At 31.8% G+C, this 18,093-nt stretch overlaps 2 protein-coding genes across 2 annotated transcripts; both read right to left on the minus strand.

Moving 5' to 3' along the window:
• Window positions 1–1,503: 1,503 nt before the first annotated feature.
• Window positions 1,504–5,011, minus strand: LOC133038047 (uncharacterized). Its single transcript, XM_061116031.1, has 2 exons — window positions 2,639–5,011; window positions 1,504–2,247 (listed from the first exon to the last, which is right to left on the minus strand). Exons 1-2 carry the CDS (start codon window positions 5,009–5,011, stop codon window positions 1,504–1,506), a joined length of 3,117 nt encoding a protein of 1,038 aa, XP_060972014.1.
• Window positions 5,012–13,374: 8,363 nt separating this feature from the next.
• LOC115717413 (protein CYSTEINE-RICH TRANSMEMBRANE MODULE 5-like) lies at window positions 13,375–13,901 on the minus strand. Its single transcript, XM_030646379.2, has 2 exons — window positions 13,651–13,901; window positions 13,375–13,564 (listed from the first exon to the last, which is right to left on the minus strand). The coding sequence occupies exons 1-2, from the start codon at window positions 13,824–13,826 to the stop codon at window positions 13,507–13,509; spliced, it is 234 nt and encodes a 77-aa protein (XP_030502239.1). The 5' UTR covers window positions 13,827–13,901; the 3' UTR covers window positions 13,375–13,506.
• Window positions 13,902–18,093: the final 4,192 nt, after the last annotated feature.

Genomic DNA, 18,093 nt, shown 5'->3' on the forward strand with positions numbered 1-18,093 from the left:
GGGGGCTGAACTGGACGCGCTACCTTGCGGTTGTGATGGTAAAAATTTTTGTAAAAAATTATTAAACCTCGGGTCATGCAGAGACGCGTCACTTTGGAGGTGCCGGTCGATCAATCTTATCACGCATTTTTAACATAAACTCGGCGAAGACTCCCATATCTTCCGGAGTAATGGATGAAGTCGGTACTTGTGATTGAGCTCGACTTTGAGTACTAGAACTTGATGTCGAGCTGCCTTTCAATTTATAACCCAATCCTCTTATATAGTCCGACCGGCTCCCAAGAACTTTATTCATAGCTTTCAATTGCTTGTATTTGCTAGCAGACGCATCGCTGGAATCATCTTCTGTATCTGTCATGCTAGCAACCTCTTCAAGCATTTTCTCCTGACCAAATAAAATATTAGAAATACAATAACAACAACATGCATTAGTTGGAAGAAAATTATTAAAAAACATATTTAAACTTACATGTAGTTCTTTGCATGTCTCGCTGATCCAAGTGTTTTCTGTTCCTTTTTTGATGTGGCCTTTCTTCCAAGTATCAATTGCGTAGTCTTCGGGGACGTCCTGTTTAAAAATGGAGTTAGTTTATGCTTAGTAAAAGAAATTTCTAATAGAAAGTTGATAATTTTACTTACATGTTCATTTCGAGACGCTGCCATCGACCTCGAGCCTTGCGTTGACAAATACTGCATGTCTGCTCTATTTTTCTTGTTTTGATTTGAACGCGCCCTGAATTTTGGGCTCAAAAATAAGTCAATGATTTGCTTCCAACTCTCGGTAGTGCAGTGATCGATGCGCTTCAATAACACTTGCCAAATCATTTGGATCCCCGGAATAATGTTCCTGAAACCACGTGTGCCTGATATTCTTTCTCTCAGAATATCTTCTCTTCATCTCATGATAAAGAGTACTCATCACTTTTTCAGGCTCAGGATGGCCATCAATATCGTACAAATACTACAAACAAATAGTATTCGTTAAAAAATTATGTGTTAATTGAAATTAATTATTTGAAACATTAAACTTGTTAATGTGTTTTACCTTCATTTTTTGTACAATTTGGTCTTTAAAGTGTTGAGGAATTTCACTGAAATTCAAGTAGTGTCCTGGCAACGTAATTGTGACCTCAACACCCATTTGGCGTACAAAAGCTGAACTCTCCTTACCAACCACTTTACCTGTCACGGCATCAAGTTTTAGTGGTAATGGTTTCCCTGCATCACGCCTTCTTTGCTCAACATCCAAGTTGGTAGCAAGGCCACGCCCCTTTCTTCTTGGCGGTGGAGCAGTCTGACAAGTTGGCGGTACCCTACTAGGGTCCGGTGGATCGATCGCCCCGTCTCCACCATGATAAGTGGATACATCAGCTGACATTACTTTTTTTTTTTAAAAAAAAATATTTCATTTATAAGTAATAGTAAAAATAAAATTAACTTAGAATAAGAAATATTAACTTGCAATTAATAATTGTATGATTTACAAAATAAAGTGATTGAAAATTAATCATCCATATCACTATCATTATTAACTAAATGATCATTCACATCATCTTCACAAAGGTCAACTAAAATTTCTTCGTCTGATTCTTCAGTAGCATCTTCGTCGTCCACGTTGCGGTCATCTTCGTTGACAGGCGAACTAGGTTCAGAGCCAATGTCTATAGGAGGTTGATTAGGTAGCAAAATTAACTCCCCAAGATCTACTGTTAACACAAAATTGGAGGAGTTGGTGTCGTGTACCAAATCAATTTCGACGTTAGGATCATCATCCACGATATCCCAAATTTGTCGGTGATTTACATTCTCAACTATTTTCCAATTTTTCCCTCTCAATAAATCATCGAGATAAAACACTTGCTTTGCTTGACTAGCAAGTATGTATGGGTCATCTTTATACCATACACCACTGACATTAATACTAGTGATAAGGTTCTCGACGATTGTCTTCTTCCGTCTTGGATTTGTATTGTACCACTTGCACTTAAATAATGTGACCGAGTAAACACCAGTGAAGGTTAACTTTAGCACTTCAGTGAGTGTGCCGTAATGATTAAAACCTTCTGTTCCTGCCACAAACACTCCACTATTTTGTGTGCTCCTCTTCTCATCTCTTTTGGTAGCCATAAATCGAACTCCATTCACAATACAACCTTCATAGTAAGTGCCTAAGTGATCAGACCCGGATGCTAAAGCTAGCAACTCTTTGCCATTGTCTAATGATCCGGACTTGTGCAAGTCATATATCTATAAAAATAAATACATCATTAGAAAATGACAAACACCACTTAGATAATAAATGTTTACAACACTTATGCATTCACCTTCTTGTGAAACCACGGACGAAAATATTTTTTGTGTAGGACATTATGATCTCCATTCGGGTAATTTTGTCGGATCACTTCCAAGTGTTCACTGTAAAATAAAATAGATTTGAATTGATTGATTGAAATTTAAGTTTAAAAAAATAGAAAAATAAGTATGGGAAAAAACTCACTCTAAGTAAGCTTGAATTTCAGGTGAATTGTTGAATATATACCACTCTACTTGTTCACGAGATGCGCGATCAAGTGGCCGGAGATTGCCTTTTGTGATGGGTCGACATTGAGATTGAAACACGAAGCTTTCGTGGGACAACCTCATCTTCATTACGATCAAGACGGTTAAACCTTGTTTCAACCCCCTTGAAATACATTGAACAAAATGTCAAAGCCTCATCAATCACGTAACTTTCTGCTATCGACCCTTCAGGACGTGCTTTATTTCCTACGTAGTTCTTCAATTTTTTCATGTATCTTTCAAATGGATACATCCACCTCATAAAAACGAGTCCACCCAAAATTGCTTCTTCAGGCAAATGAAGGACCAAATGAATCATTATGTCAAAAAATGCAGGAGGAAATATGGACTCCATTTTACACAAGATTAAAATAAGATCTTGTTGAGCAACCTCCATGTCTTTAACATTTATAGTCCTTGAACAAATTTGTCTGAAAAAGTTACACAGTTCAGAGATGGTGGTCGATATAGCGTTCGGAAGAAACTTGCGAACACCAACAGACAGTAATCGTTGCATTATTACATGACAGTCGTGTGACTTTAATCCGATGACATTTGTTAAATTTTCATTTACTTTTTTTTTCAAATTCGAACAAAAGCCATCGGGAAATTTCACATCCTTAATAAATTTACAAAATTGGATCCTGTCATCAGGTTTAAGCACGTAAGGTGCATGAGGTTTCAACAACTTTCCCCTCTCGTCTTCATAAATCCACAACGATTCTCTGACGCCTAGCTTCTTTAAATCATGTCTTGCATTGGTAGTGTCCTTGGATTTCTCATTATCCAATATTGTGCCCAATAAACTATCACAAACATTCTTCTCAACATGCATGACATCAATATTGTGTTTAAGAATATTTGAACACCAATAGTCAAGCTCGTAGAAGATGCTTTTTTTCCGCCAATTATGATTTTCTGCAACTCGCCTACGTTTCACACCACCAAAGAGCTCATGATTTCCAGGGAGGTGGGGTGGAAGTTTGTTTACTTGTTCTAATACTTCTTCACAAGTAAAACGTCTTGGAGGAGGTCTTCTCTCAATTTGTCCGTCAAATTGAGTATCCCTTCTCATTCGATGGTTATTTGGCAGAAATCTTCTATGACCCACGTAAGATGTCTTACCAATTACTCGAATAGAAGATGTATCTTCATTGCAAGTAGGACACGCTTTATATCCCTGACCACTCCAACCAGACAAATAACTACGAGCAGGAAAATCATTCACTGTCCACAAAAGAGCTGCACGCAACTTGAAGACAGTGTTGGTTCGACAATCTCTGGTATCTACTCCGTTAACCCACAACTCCTTCAACTCATCCACCAAGGGTCTTAAAAATATGTCTATGTCCATTCCGGGTGATTTATCTCCAGGAATTAGAATGGTCAACATAAAATTATTATCTTTCATACATAACCAAGGTGGAATATTATAGTTCGCCAAAACTACAGGCCACATACTGTAAGCTTGGCTCATATTACCAAATGGATTAAAGCCATCGGCAGCTAAACCGATACGAACATTTCGAGGTTCACTAGCAAAATCAGGATGTTTGGCATCAAAGTCTTTCCACGCTGCACCATCCACAGGGTGTCGCATCACACCCTCATCTTTTGATTTACCACTGTGGTGCCATACCATGTATTTCGCCGTATGCCTTGAAGTATACAGTCTTTTCAGTCGCGGAATTAACGGAAAATAACGCATCACCTTATGAGGCACCTTTTTTGCTCCTAAATTTTCTGAAGTTATCCATCTACTAGTGCCACAGACTGGACATGAATCTTCATTTGCATGTTCATTATAAAATAAACAGCAATTGTGCTTGCACACATGAATTGACTCATACCCCAATCCTAATTTTTTCAATCTTTTCTTGGCATCATAATAGTTTGATGGAATTTTATTTTCCTTTGGAAAAGCAAATTTTAGTAACTTCAGTAATTCATCAAATATGTTGTTTGGAATTTTTCCCCTAACTTTCAAATGCAATAATTTTGCCAAAAAGTTAAGAGAAGATATCCAATCACAACCAGGATACAACTCGGCCTCAATTTCTTCAAATAATTCGTCGCGCCATTGATTTGCATCAGGATTATCATCCATTTCGAATGACGGCTGAAGGAAGTCATCCACTATTGGAATCATCTCGTCAATTTCAGGATCATCATCAGCGGCATCATGGTCGTTCATTGCATTAGTGGCACTAGATTCTGCTTCCCCGTGGTATGTCCACTTTTCGTAACCAGTAAAAAAACCCCAATCGAATATGTGTGCTTTCACAACAGGTAAAGTTTGAAGCCTATTGTTCACACATCTTACACAAGGGCATCTAATCCTACCATCACAATCTTTACAATTCGAGGCCATCTCTAAAAATGCATTTAGACCATCCCAATATTGTGGACATCTACGATTTCGCAAAGTGGTCCAAGACTTGTCGATTGTCATCTAAAATTTTATGAAGACATAAGATTTAAAAGTATAACGAAAAATTGAATCATCAAATTTTATGCTATTTTATGATATTTTATGATATCTTATGATACTTTATTAAAAAAATTTACATTATTAATTTATATTAACTTACACAATTATTTATATATTATTATAATAACTACAGTTCATTATTAATTATCTTTTCTATTGTTAATTTTTAAAGGATTATTATTTTAAAATATTTTCCTATATTGACACTTTTTTTTTCAATAAAGTTATAATTAAAATCGTAAAAAATATAATTTTTTCCTTTTATATTTATTTTTAAAGTAAATATTACACTAAAATTTTCATTTATTAAATTTTTTTTAATTTTAAAAAAATACATTATTATTATTAATATTTATTTTTCTCATATTTCAATGTTAAAATTTAATTATCTAATTACTTTCATTAAAAAATTTTGGAACTTAAATTTTTATTATTAAAAAAAACTACCAAATCTTATTTAATAATTTATGTAAAAAAGTTTTATGATATTTTATGCTATTTTATGATATCTTATGACTTTTTATTAAGAAAATTTACATTATTATTTTATAATAACTTCCATAATTATTTATATATTATTATAATATTAAAATTCATTATTAATTACATTTTATATTGTTAACTTTTAAAGGAATATTATTTAAAAATATTTTACGACACTATTTTTTTAAAATAAAATTATAGTAAAAATCGTAAAATATATTTTTTGTTCTTTACATCAAAATATTTTTTTCCCTTTTCTATTTATTTTTAAAGAAAATATTACACTAAAATTTTCATTTATTAAATTTTTTATTTTAAAAAAATACATTATTCTTTTTAATATTTATTTTTCACATATTTAAATGTTAACATTTAATTATTTAATTATTAAAAATTTATTTCATAAAAACAAATTTTAACTTAATTAAAAAAAACTATCAAATCTTATTTATTTAATAATTTATGTAACAAAGTTTATTTTTTTTAATGTTTTATATTCATAAAAATGAATTATATTTATTTATATTTAAATCATAAATGTTAATAAATATTTTACTTATAAGTATCTTTTCTAATAATACAAATTTATCCTAACTTTTTTAATACATTTTTTTTAAAAATAATTAATTGTATATCAATTTTATATATATTTACAAGTTATTTATTGTTCTAAAATATTAATGATATAAAATTTTTTGAAAAAATTAAACACTAAACTCTATAAATTACATTTAATATTACATAATATATATAACATTATATAACATTATATTAAATATACAGTATATACAGTGTATATACAGTATATATACATTGTATATACAGTATATACAGTGTATATACAGTATATACAGTGTATATACGGTACTGTATATAGTGTATACACATTATATACCCTGCATATATTGTACACACAGTGTATAAACTAACAATATACACATTATACAATATACATTATACAATATACAATACACAGTATAAATACAAAACATATAAAACACATTATACAATATACACAAAACAAAAATTAAAATGACAGTAAACTATAAATCCTAAATCTCTACAAATATATAATATATAAGAGTATATATAAAATTTTCAAATATAACACATATATCATATTTTTACAGAAAAAAAAAATTTATGAGATATATACATAAATATAATAAGAACTAACCTCTAAATATTTAGAAGTCCGATCAATCCCGGCGTTTTACTCAGAAATGTCCTCCCCACCGATTATTAATCTCAAAACTTTGAACATGAAAAAAAAAATTACATATTAAGAATTAAAAAAACAATATATAAAAATGATAAAGAACAACAACAAATACATTACCGTGCACTGATTTACGGCCACTGCAGTGGTGGTGGACGGCTGACGCACGGGCGGTGCCGGAAAAAATTGAACGGAGAAGGTGGAAAATATGGGGCGGACTGTGTTTGAAGGAAAGGGAAGAGGTGAATGGGGGAGGTGGAAATGAAAATGGGGAAAATGGTTTTCTGAAATGGGGAGGGGTTTATATAGACTTTTAATACCGGCGGGACCCGTCGGTATTAATTGGGTTCCGTCGGTATAAATGTAAACGGTCAGAATCCCACATTAATACCGGCGGGACCCGCCGGTATTAATCCGCCGGCAATAATATTTTCAATTGAATGGGCGGTAAAATTCCCGCCCTCATTTTTCGAGGCGGGATTCCGCCGGTAATAACCCCTACCCGCCGGTAATAATTCATTTATAATTAATTATTATATATTTTTGGAAAACGTTTTTTATTTAATAACTATTACCGGCGGATTACTAAATCCGCCGGTAATACCTAGACTATTACCGGCGGGTCTATTCCGCCGGGAATAATACCGCCGGTATTAACCTAATTTCTTGTAGTGTGTTCAGATGGTAACAACTGTCTAATTCGGTATTCTTGGTTTAGCTGGGGATAAATATAACTTCTTGTTATTATGTTGATGAACCTTTTTTTATCGGAGATTAGGGATTACGTTTCTTTCTTCTTGTTTCGTCTTTATGTTCCATGGCAGGTTTGAATCTTGAGCTTTGTGGTATTAATCCAAAGTTGCAGATCAGAGCTTGATGATGTTAAGTTCAAACTGAAGGGATTTCAGTATCATCTTCATCACCAGATCTGAAGGGATTTTAGATTGAAGAAAAGTGTTGAAGAGAGCTCATCATTCACACAAGGAGATCTTGTGTCTCTAATCAAGGGTCTAGGTTGGTATGGGTATAGATTCCCTATGTTTTGTAAAAGAGTGTATTGTTTACAATATTGTTGGTATTTGTAAGACACATCTTTGAATATAGTGAAAGTTATTATCCTGGTTCAGGGAACCCAAGCACTAGCCGCCTAGAATGAGTTTCTAAGGCAGATGAAGCTTGTAAAATTCTGGTGTTGAATCGTTAATTTTGTTTTTTTTATATTCAAGCATAAATCAAGATAAAATCAATCTAAGTATGAAAAAGATAGGTTAGACAAAAAATTGGAGTTTATACTTGGTATCAGAGCTGACAGTAATGGAAGATAGACTGCATCTGAAGAGATGTTTACTCAGTGGGAATAAATGACCAAGCAAATTAGAGGTCTGAATAGTGCCTAGGAGCAAATAGAGTCTGAAAAAGTCAAGTTGGAGGACAATGTTAAGAATCTCAACAAACTTCTTAATGAGAAGGACTATGAGATCTACAAGCTTTCAGTTGAACTTATAAGAGCTAAACCCTTCAGGAACGGCTGCCATCAATCAAACCCTTCAACTTCAAAAACTTTATGGTGATCGAACCTCTATCGGATACAAGATGTTGTATAAGCAAGGAGATAACTTGGGGGTAGAAGAGTCCACTGCACCAGTGATCAACCTGTACAAAAAGGCTAACAAACAATCATCACTTCCCTTGACACTTGAGTCCTCAGACCCCACTGGAAAATTCCATGTTCCATCTAGACCTACCAAGGTGAAGTTAGAAGGAAAAAGAATTTCCCAAGAGAATATATCTCTGATGGAGAGATTCATCCCAGCGTGTCACTTCTGTAACAGGAGGGTTCATATTATTTGACCCAGATGCTATAAGCTGCAGAACTACTTGAAAGCTATGATCAATCGACCTAAGAGTTTTCAAAAACCCAACAAAACTCGAGGGGAAGGATCTCGAAGTGAGTGGAAATTGAGGTCTGATTGTGAATCGAATGTTGGGCCGGTAGCTCAAGTTTCATTGTTTACATTTCTAGTTAGAAGGACAGTGGTACTTGGATTGTGGTTGCTCTCGACACATGACTGGCAACAAGAAATTTTTAGTCAATTACAAAGAAGCAAAGGAGGGATCTGTCACTTTTGGTGATGGAAACAAGGGCCAAATTATTGGGACAGTAGACTTGGTGATGACTAGAGTTGCACCTTTTACTGAAGTACTATATGTGAAAGGGCTCAAGGCAAACCTGATAAGCATCATTAACCTTTGTGATGCAAATTACACTGTAAGTTTTTCTAAAACTCATTGTTTAGTTTCATCTGATGGGTGCTCAGTCTTAATAGGGAAGAGATCTAGTGATGGTAGTTATTTGTTGGACAATGTTGTTCTATGTAATAGTGCATCATTGGATAAATCAGATATTAGGAATTATACTGCTATTCCAAAAGTTCTAACCAAAAGAAATAAGAGTATTAAATCATCTCACCTTGTCTTTCAAGAGCTCATTCAATATTATTAGTGCAATGATGTGGTCTTCTAAACCTTATATTATTGAATAATCTTGGGTTTAAACAAAAAAAGGATAATGTTTTTGTCCTGTTGTTTGCTGGTTTTGATCATGTTGTACATCGTACTCTCTTGTTTCAAAAGAAATATGATATACACATGATATGTTGTCTAGTGTTCCTCATTGCTTTTTTATGTGTCATCATGTGTGATAATGAAAGTTCCACAAATATTCCTCAAAATGCATGTTGACTCAAAATATATAGATAATAGATATCATTTTTTTAGAATTGGTTGAGTAAAAATACATTGGATAATCACATATTATTCTTGATGCTCTCTTGGATTTTTGTTTACTTAAGCCTTGAATTCTCGTATTAATGTATGCAACTTGGGTAGTTTTTTTTAATGTGTTCTATCTGATTAATTCGTGTGGTATATGATCATTATCTTTCTTAGTTTGTTTAGCTAAGCCTTGATTGCTATCATTTTTTTTTTCTATGAGGCACTTCATGTCCCATATACAGGTTCTCCAGTTCTATCGAGGAAGCTCTAACTAGGTGAATTTTTCAGGATCTTTTGAACCTTTATTTTTCCCAACTAAAAAGGCTACCTTTTTTAGATGCAATGGGAAGAGCTCTCTTTAGTCCATTTACTAATAAGTAGTATGCTCCTTCTATATTAGTATTTCTGATTAAAAGAGGACGACTACATCTCTGAGGGAGAGTGAAAGTCGTAGCTGGTTGCAAAAGAAAGAGCCGGAGTATCTAAAGATAGAAAAGGCAAAAAAAAATGGACAGCTTAATGAAAAATTGAGAGAGTCAGCCAATGTTCTCACATGAGGTCACTAGCACACACTGAAGAAAAATCTTGGTTCAAAATCCTGTTAAAAATTTCTTGTTTATTGTCTTTCTCAAGTGTGTGTGAATATGTGGATTGAAAGAAGTTGTCTCATCTTTTTATTAATTTGGCTCATTGTGAAGCTCGATGAATTGGTTCTTTGCTCAAATGATCATTGCTCACTTGTTAATTGATTAGTCACTCATTGTGTTTCCTCTTTACAAGTTGAACATGTTAAATCTTGAGATATATCATTTGGTATTTTTTTTATTGAAATAAAAATAAATCTCATTTGAAGCATTATTCGTAATATCGTGGTGATATGATTGTTTTGCTTGGTCAATCTCTCATTTGTTTATATCTAATATCCATATGTTTTAGGTCATGTTGTGATATGGTTTGACTTTCTTCTTTGATGTTGTAATAGATACTTTGGAATTTCCTTTGCAATGAGGAGTCTATGTTGCATTTTCTGTCGCCATTCAGGGGGAGCTCTTTGATAAACTTTTAATTTTCTTAGGGGGAGCATTTGGTTTAGGACCATGTTATTTTTGGCATGGATTATGCTCAATGAAGGGGGAGAAATACTTATAGTGTTGCATTTGTTGTTTGGTTGTTTAAAGTGTTTGTTTTTCTGTTGGTTTAGACTCTGATATATTTTTATATGGTTCCAATTTGTTTTGCACTATTATTGTTGTCATTAACCATAATTTGTCAAGGGGGAGATTGTAAGAACCAGTAATTTCTGTAGTGACAAATTATGTCCAGTTGTGTTTGGGTTTCGTAGTGTGTTGTCTGGAGTTCGTACTGTTAGTGTTAGTCCACATCAGCAAAGATATTTTGGGTTTTAATTGTTCAAAGGGTAACAACTATCTAGCTAATTCAGTATTCTTGGTTTAGCTGGGGATAAATACAAGTTATTGGTATTATGTTGATGAACCTTTTTAATCGGAGATTAGGGATTACGTTTCTTTCTTCTTGTTTCGTCTTTATGTTCCATGGCAGGTCTGAATCTTGAACTATAATACCCGAAGTTGTAGATCAAAGCTTGATGATGTTGAGTTCAAACTGAAGGGATTTCAGTATCGTCTTCATCACCAGATCTAAAGGAAGTTCAGATTGTAAAAAAGTGTTGAAGAGAGCTCATCATTCACACAAGGGGTTCTTGTGTCTCCAATCAAGGGTCTTGGTTGGTAAGGGTATAAATTCACTGTATTTTGTAAAAGAGTGTATTGTTTACAATATTGTTGGTTGCAAGACACATCTTTGAATATAGTGAAAGTTATTACCCTGGTTCGGGGAACCCAAGCACTAGCCGCGTAGAATGAGTTTTTAGGGCAGGTGAAGCTTGTGAAATTCTGGTGTTGAATCTTTGATTTTGTTTTTTTTTTTTATATTCAAGCATAAATCAATATAGAATCAATCTAACTATGAAAAAGATAGGTTAGACGAAAAGTTGGGGTTTTCATTTCTGATTGGAAAGAATCTCGCAAATCTCATCAACCTTATTGAGCGCAAGAGTGAGTTGGGTAGTATTCTATTGATGGGATTCAAAACCCATAAGCTCCTTGCTTCTTGATAGAAGGTCGGAGAGATTACCATTCTTTATCAAGTTCCAGTCATTGGACTGGAAACTCCTAAAATGGTGACAGGCTGAGGTTATGTGTTGGGAGCAAGCTTTAGATCCTGAGATGCTAGCCTCCCAAGGAAAAGGGAAAATGGGATCCATTAGAATTACTTCAGGGTTCTCCTCAGAGAACGCAACTTGGTGAATCACGCCAATCACCTATTTTCCCTTACTTTTGACCTCAAAAGTGGGAGGAACACTTGAAGAGGCTATAGGAACTGTACTGGTGTCGTTGTCAGGTTCTAGTTGTTTTTAGTATAAAATGCTTAATAATTAATATATTTTTTTTAAACTTTGACCATATCATATTATGCCCATTTTTTTATTATCTTTAATTTTTTAAAATAATTTTGTATTAATTCTTGTGGTGAATCCTCACCCTCAAAACAAGTTGTTACAGCAGTAACAATGTTTAAGAAACACAAATCAAAACTAAAACCAATCACAACCAAAACTTGAACTTAATTGAAATAAGACAAAGAAAACTTAACTCAATAATGGATGAATGATGGATCTTTATTGAATAGGAATAGTCAATAGTACACAATAGATTGAGCCCAAGATTACAACTCAACACAGCAAGTAATTACAAAGAAATGTCTCACATTGAGGGAAATCACTTCAAGAGTGATACTCCCTTTTTACATCCCTCCACACACACTCACTATGATCTTGGACTTTCTCTCTCTAAACTGAATCTAAAGTATGAGCATTGGAGATTAGAGATCAGAACTCTCTCCTCAGACCTCTCTTTTTAGAATAAAGGAACCCCTATATATAGTTGCTGGTGGGTCCCCTTTAAGTTGGTATTAAAACCAACTGTTATATATTGCAGCAGTTTTCTTCGTATTCATCTGATGAGCAAATAGATAGACATACTGACTTGAGAGATTGAGTGAGTTTAATCCTAACAATTATTTTTTATTATTATTGAATATCCAAATAACCTTAATTTCTAAAAAAAAGTTGTAAGAATTTTTGTTTGCTTAAACATTCTTCTTCTATTTACAAAATTTTTCAATGAAACATAAAGAATGAAGATGTAAAATTTCTCATCTAAATCAACAATAAATATATTAATTGACTAATAATACAAAGCTACTTTTTTTAAAAAAGATAAAAAATTATAAAAATTAATTAATTTTTATTTTCTCTTTTAAGAGAAAGTATGATTTAAAAGTAGATAATGTCGAGACAAAAGCCATACTAATTAATAATATCATATCAATTTTTAAAGAATAAAAAAGAATGAATGCTAACAAAAATATTATATTTATATAAATAGAAGGGTTAGATTAATTTTTTTTTTAAGATGATATATGTTTTAGAGGTATAATTTAGTAGTGTTATAAGTTTAAGAGACCAAAATACTAATTTATTACTTTTTAAAATGAGCATTGCTATGAGACATTCACGTGCTGAATACTACGATAAAGTGTCGCTTTATAATTAGTCAGTAATTTTTTATAATATTTATTAAAGTAAAAAATAACCCAATATTAAGTAATATTATAACTCACAAGGGTATTAGGCATAATGGCTGCCATATCATTTCTAAAATAGTTGTGCAATCCCACTAGTAAATATAATGACATAATTGGCCATTTGATTGAGTTATTGGGCCTTGAAGCAATTATAATTTAAGTAAAAATTGAAAAGCAGAACTATTGAATGTAGTATTATTCAATATATAAAACAATCAAAGCTGATACAATATGTGATCATACATATTGAATGATCAAATATATAACACAAATAGTGGTAAATAATTAACCATATCCATTAGAATAAGAAGAGTCATGCTGTTATTCGAGAGATGCATTCCAACATAGCACAGCAACATTTCGAAGTCCAACTGCATAATCACACATCAAATATAATCAGTCTCAGTCTCAGTATATATGTATGTACGTAGGATTTGATTAAGATGTTTGTTGTTACCTTGATGCTTCCAACCAGGCATCATCTTCATCTCCCTTAGATTTGGTTTCAACTCTGTTTTCGGGTTGGCCAACAGCGGCAGAGGCGTCCATGGTGGGGTAACCAACCGGTGGTGGAGCCACATATGGGTCTTCTCCCGCGGAATAACATCCAACTGATGGCTGAGCACAACTCATATTTGGAGATTGATGAAGAAAAAAAGATTCAATATTAAGTGAAACTAATTGATTTGATGATATGAAGAATGAAGATATTAATGCATATATATATATATATAGATATGAAAGTGACCACATAGAAGTGAGGGGGAACATTCGTACGTCTTAGAAAAAAAAGGACAAAAACTTATTTAAATAAGTTTACATATAAAATAATGATTAGGATTCAAATGGAGTCCGCCACTAGTTTTTGACTGAGAGGAGATTCAAGTTTCTGAAGAAAGAGTCTACTTGACTAGTACTACTCACTACTCAACATATACTCAACGTATATATATTAATTTTATTTAAAATTTAGTTCCTTATTTTTTTTTTAGTTTATTAATGATCGAGAGTAATTGTTCGGGTAAAAAAAGGTGGCCGCCAATGAGTATATTTTATCAAATCAAAATCATGCTAAAAGGAGATACAAATAATTCTCTTTGTTATCAAATTATGAATATTATTAGTAATGAGTTTCTTTCTATATTTATACAAATATATAATTAAGAGAGAGTACAATTTATAATAACCAACCGATTATTAAGAAAAATGATATATATAATTATTAAGAAACTAAGAAAAAGGGAAACTAAGAAATTAAGAAAAAGGGAAATTAAGAAAAAGATGAATATTGATTACAATTAATGGTAATAAATAAAAGATTTGGACATCCACATAATTATTAATATTTATAACACTCCCCCTTGGATGTCCATAATAACTGCCTTATTAAAAATCTTGCTGAAAACTTGATCAAAGGAAAAAGAGTATAGTGTAAACTAAAATCCCCTCATTTAGGCATTTGTGGAGATCTTCTAATCGACGAATTTCGATCTTATCTGCCGTCTTCTCAAATGTTGATGTTGGTAATAACTTTGTGAATAAGTTTACAAGATTGACACTTAATTAAATATGTTGAACACCAATATGTATTTTCTTGAAGCGTATAAAGAAGAATTTCGTGAAATGTGTTCTAACTCTATCTCCTTCAATGTACCATCCTTTTAGTTGAGCGATGCAAGCAGTATTATCCATAGAGAATTGCTTGGGTTGATACTTCTTTATTGAGTGCAATTCATATGTTTCCCAAATATGCTATGTCAATGATCTCACTCACACACATTCTCTACTTGCTTCATAAAATGCAAGTATGTTAACATGATTTATAGTTGCCTCGTTAAAAACCTTGCCAGAAAAACCCAGTGGGACAAAATCTGAGCTAAGGGAAAAAAGAGTACAATATATATTTCATATTCATAACTATTTGCAAGTTGCCTCGTTAAAAACCTTGCCAGGAAAACCCAGTGGGACAAAACCTGAGCTAAGGGAAAAAGAGTGCAACATGAATATGTCTCCCCCTCATGCACATATGATCCATAATTCTTTTGGTGATAATAAATCTCATAAGATTATTGTTATCACTTTTAAAATATCACAATATACAATCTTTGATCATATATTTTCTATAACTCTTCCAGAGTATGTATGGACTTCTAAATTATAGATGAGGGGTTCGTGGAACATTAATCTTTATCCAACTAATTGTATCATTCATGCGTATATACAATCTTGTTCATACTAAAATTTAACATTTCAAGTAGATATGAACATAACACATTAATGATAATATAAATTTTCGTTTGTGACAATGATGGTACTCCAAGACCATATATTTGTTCCATCTTGTTGTATGATCTTAATTTTCATATCAAATGATCATATATCTATAATTCTTAATACATATGAAGTACTTCAGGACTTCAATACTAATGAACAAACTTTATACATTTAATATTTCTCGATATACAAAAGAAATAAAAGTTTGTTTTGCAATTAATCAAAAACTCTTCAAGAGTCTATCACAACGTATAATTTACGTATTTATACTGCATAGACAACCATACATATTTTTCAAACAATAATTTACTTACATGTCTTTATTTCATACAAAGATCTTTGTCATATAGTGCGCGCGACTTAGAATTTATATCACTTAAGACATGTATTAAATTCTTCTAGAATTTTTAGATAAGGCTTATTTCAAATTCTCACTATATTAGGAGCTCCAAATAAATAATCTTTTGTTGCAACTTTTATGTGACGCTTATAAATCCTCATAAAATATATTTCAGGCTATAATCAAATCATGATTATATTTTCTCAATATTTAAGCCTTACTTCAATCAATCTCATGTCTATGCAAACTTTGTACAACAATTCATTATGTACAAATACATATATGCAAATTTCTCATTAGAAATATTTATTTGCACACCCTACAGGTCTTACTTCACTTTATGTGAGTAAATTTGCCTAGACTGCGTCATAATATTTTGGCTAAAAATCAAAATGTATGTCATATTTGGAGATTGATGAAGAAAAAAAGATTCAATGTTAATAAGTGAAACTAATTGATTTGATGATATGAAGAATGAAGATATTAATGCATATATATATATATATAGATATGAAAGTGACCACATAGAAGTGAGGGGGAACATTCGTACGTCTTAGAAAAAAGGACAAAAACTTATTTAAATAAGTTTACATATAAAATAATGATTAGGATTCAAATGGAGTCCGCCACTAGTTTTTGACTGAGAAGTTTTTGAAGAAAGAGTCTACTTGATTAGTACTACTCACTACTCGACATATTATTTATAGAAAGTTCAATGAAAATGATTGATACGGTCCCTTTTCTTCGACAGAAATAACTATAGCACTATGGAATTAGATTTATCCTATAAAGGGATGATAAAAAAGATAAGGTTTTTAATAGAAGGGTTTCTGAATTGCCCAAACTTCCTAATACTTGGATTGGTCAAACTTCCTATAATACTTGGATTGGTTGCTACAAAAAGCAATTACATTTATTTAGTGATAGCTTTTTAGTCATAGCATAAATATTTGTAGTAATTAAATATATATTTTAGTCATAATAAAAAATTATTTGAGACTAAAAAATTCTATTTAGATATAAATTGTCACTAAATTAGTTTTAGTCTCAACAAGCATTGTGACTAAAAACATATTTAATAATCAAAATAAATTGTAATTTTTGTGACTAATACTTTTAAACACAAATTATTTAATCACTACATAAGAATAATAATTTATAATTAATCATAACTTTTTTACTTTTATTCACAAACTTTATTGTGACTAAAAGTAAAAAAATTATAGTGGGCCTGATATTTTTCTTTGACAAAAAACTAAAGCACTATAGAATTAGATTTAAAGGAATTTACACTACATACTATATTTTTTCCAAATATTATATTTATATTGTATACCGGTATAAATAATATTTATACTATATACATATAACTTTTATAGTGAGTTTTTTTTTTTAATATCTTTTATGCGGACTTGTTACTTTTGGCACAATTTTTTAATTTTCTTTTTCCTTATCAAAATGATCACACATTACCCCCATTTGGTATTTCATCATTTCATTTTTTTTATATTTTTTTTATCATCACCTTTATTCTTAAGCTCTTCATCTCTCTCCCATGTTCATCTTCTTCTTCATGTTCTTCTTTATTATTTTTTACTTTTAATTTTTTGTGTTTACAAATCCATGCGGTACTTATTTGCGAGTATATTAGCTTTTTTTTTTTCCTTTCTATTTTTTCATTCTCTTTCCATGTTCATCTTCTTCTTTGTTTTTTTCTTTTTTTTTCTCAAGTTTTCAATATTAGCCAAATAAAAGCTAACCCTCTCTTTTTGAAGTAGGTAACCAAAAAAAAAAAAAAAGAGTATGTGAAGAAAGAAGAAAAAGAAGAAGAATTGGGAAAGATAAGAGTGTGTTTTTTTTATTCTGATATTCCAGAACTTGCTTGTAAATATAGGTGGCGTTTGGTAACACTTTTTTAATCAATTTTCTGTTTTTAAAAGTAGAAAAGTGAAAATATTTTTCAAAAACATGTTCTATAAAACTGTTTTTACTTTTCAATTTTATAATTAGAAATCAAAATTTTAAAAACAAAAAGAATCACTTTCAATATTTTTTTAAACATTTTTTTTTCTTAATCAATCTTTTAGATTATGACCAGACCTGGACCCAAATCCCCTCCCTACGGCCCTGGCGCTAAACCCGACTTTTGACTTGAACCCGAATCCGACCCCGGACCTAGACCCGACTTAAATAAAATCAAAAAATAAAAATAAAAATAAACTTTATAGAACACACTTTTGTTTTCTGTTTTTAAAATTGAAAAACAAAAGTGGTTACAGAACGCAT

Source organism: Cannabis sativa, chromosome 5 (genome assembly GCF_029168945.1).
Source record: "Cannabis sativa cultivar Pink pepper isolate KNU-18-1 chromosome 5, ASM2916894v1, whole genome shotgun sequence".
Lineage (NCBI taxonomy): Eukaryota > Viridiplantae > Streptophyta > Magnoliopsida > Rosales > Cannabaceae > Cannabis > Cannabis sativa.

Excerpts from the sequence above, each read along its gene's own strand:
- LOC133038047 (XM_061116031.1), bottom strand. The coding sequence starts at position 5,011 with ATGACAATCGACAAGTCTTGGACCACTTTGCGAAATCGTAGATGTCCA. Across the intron at positions 2,248-2,638 it reads TTGATCGTAATGAAGATGAG|ATATATGACTTGCACAAGTC; the intron begins GTTGTCCCACGA and ends TTATTTTTATAG.
- LOC115717413 (XM_030646379.2), bottom strand. The coding sequence starts at position 13,826 with ATGAGTTGTGCTCAGCCATCAGTTGGATGTTATTCCGCGGGAGAAGAC. Across the intron at positions 13,565-13,650 it reads GCCTGGTTGGAAGCATCAAG|TTGGACTTCGAAATGTTGCT; the intron begins GTAACAACAAAC and ends GTGATTATGCAG.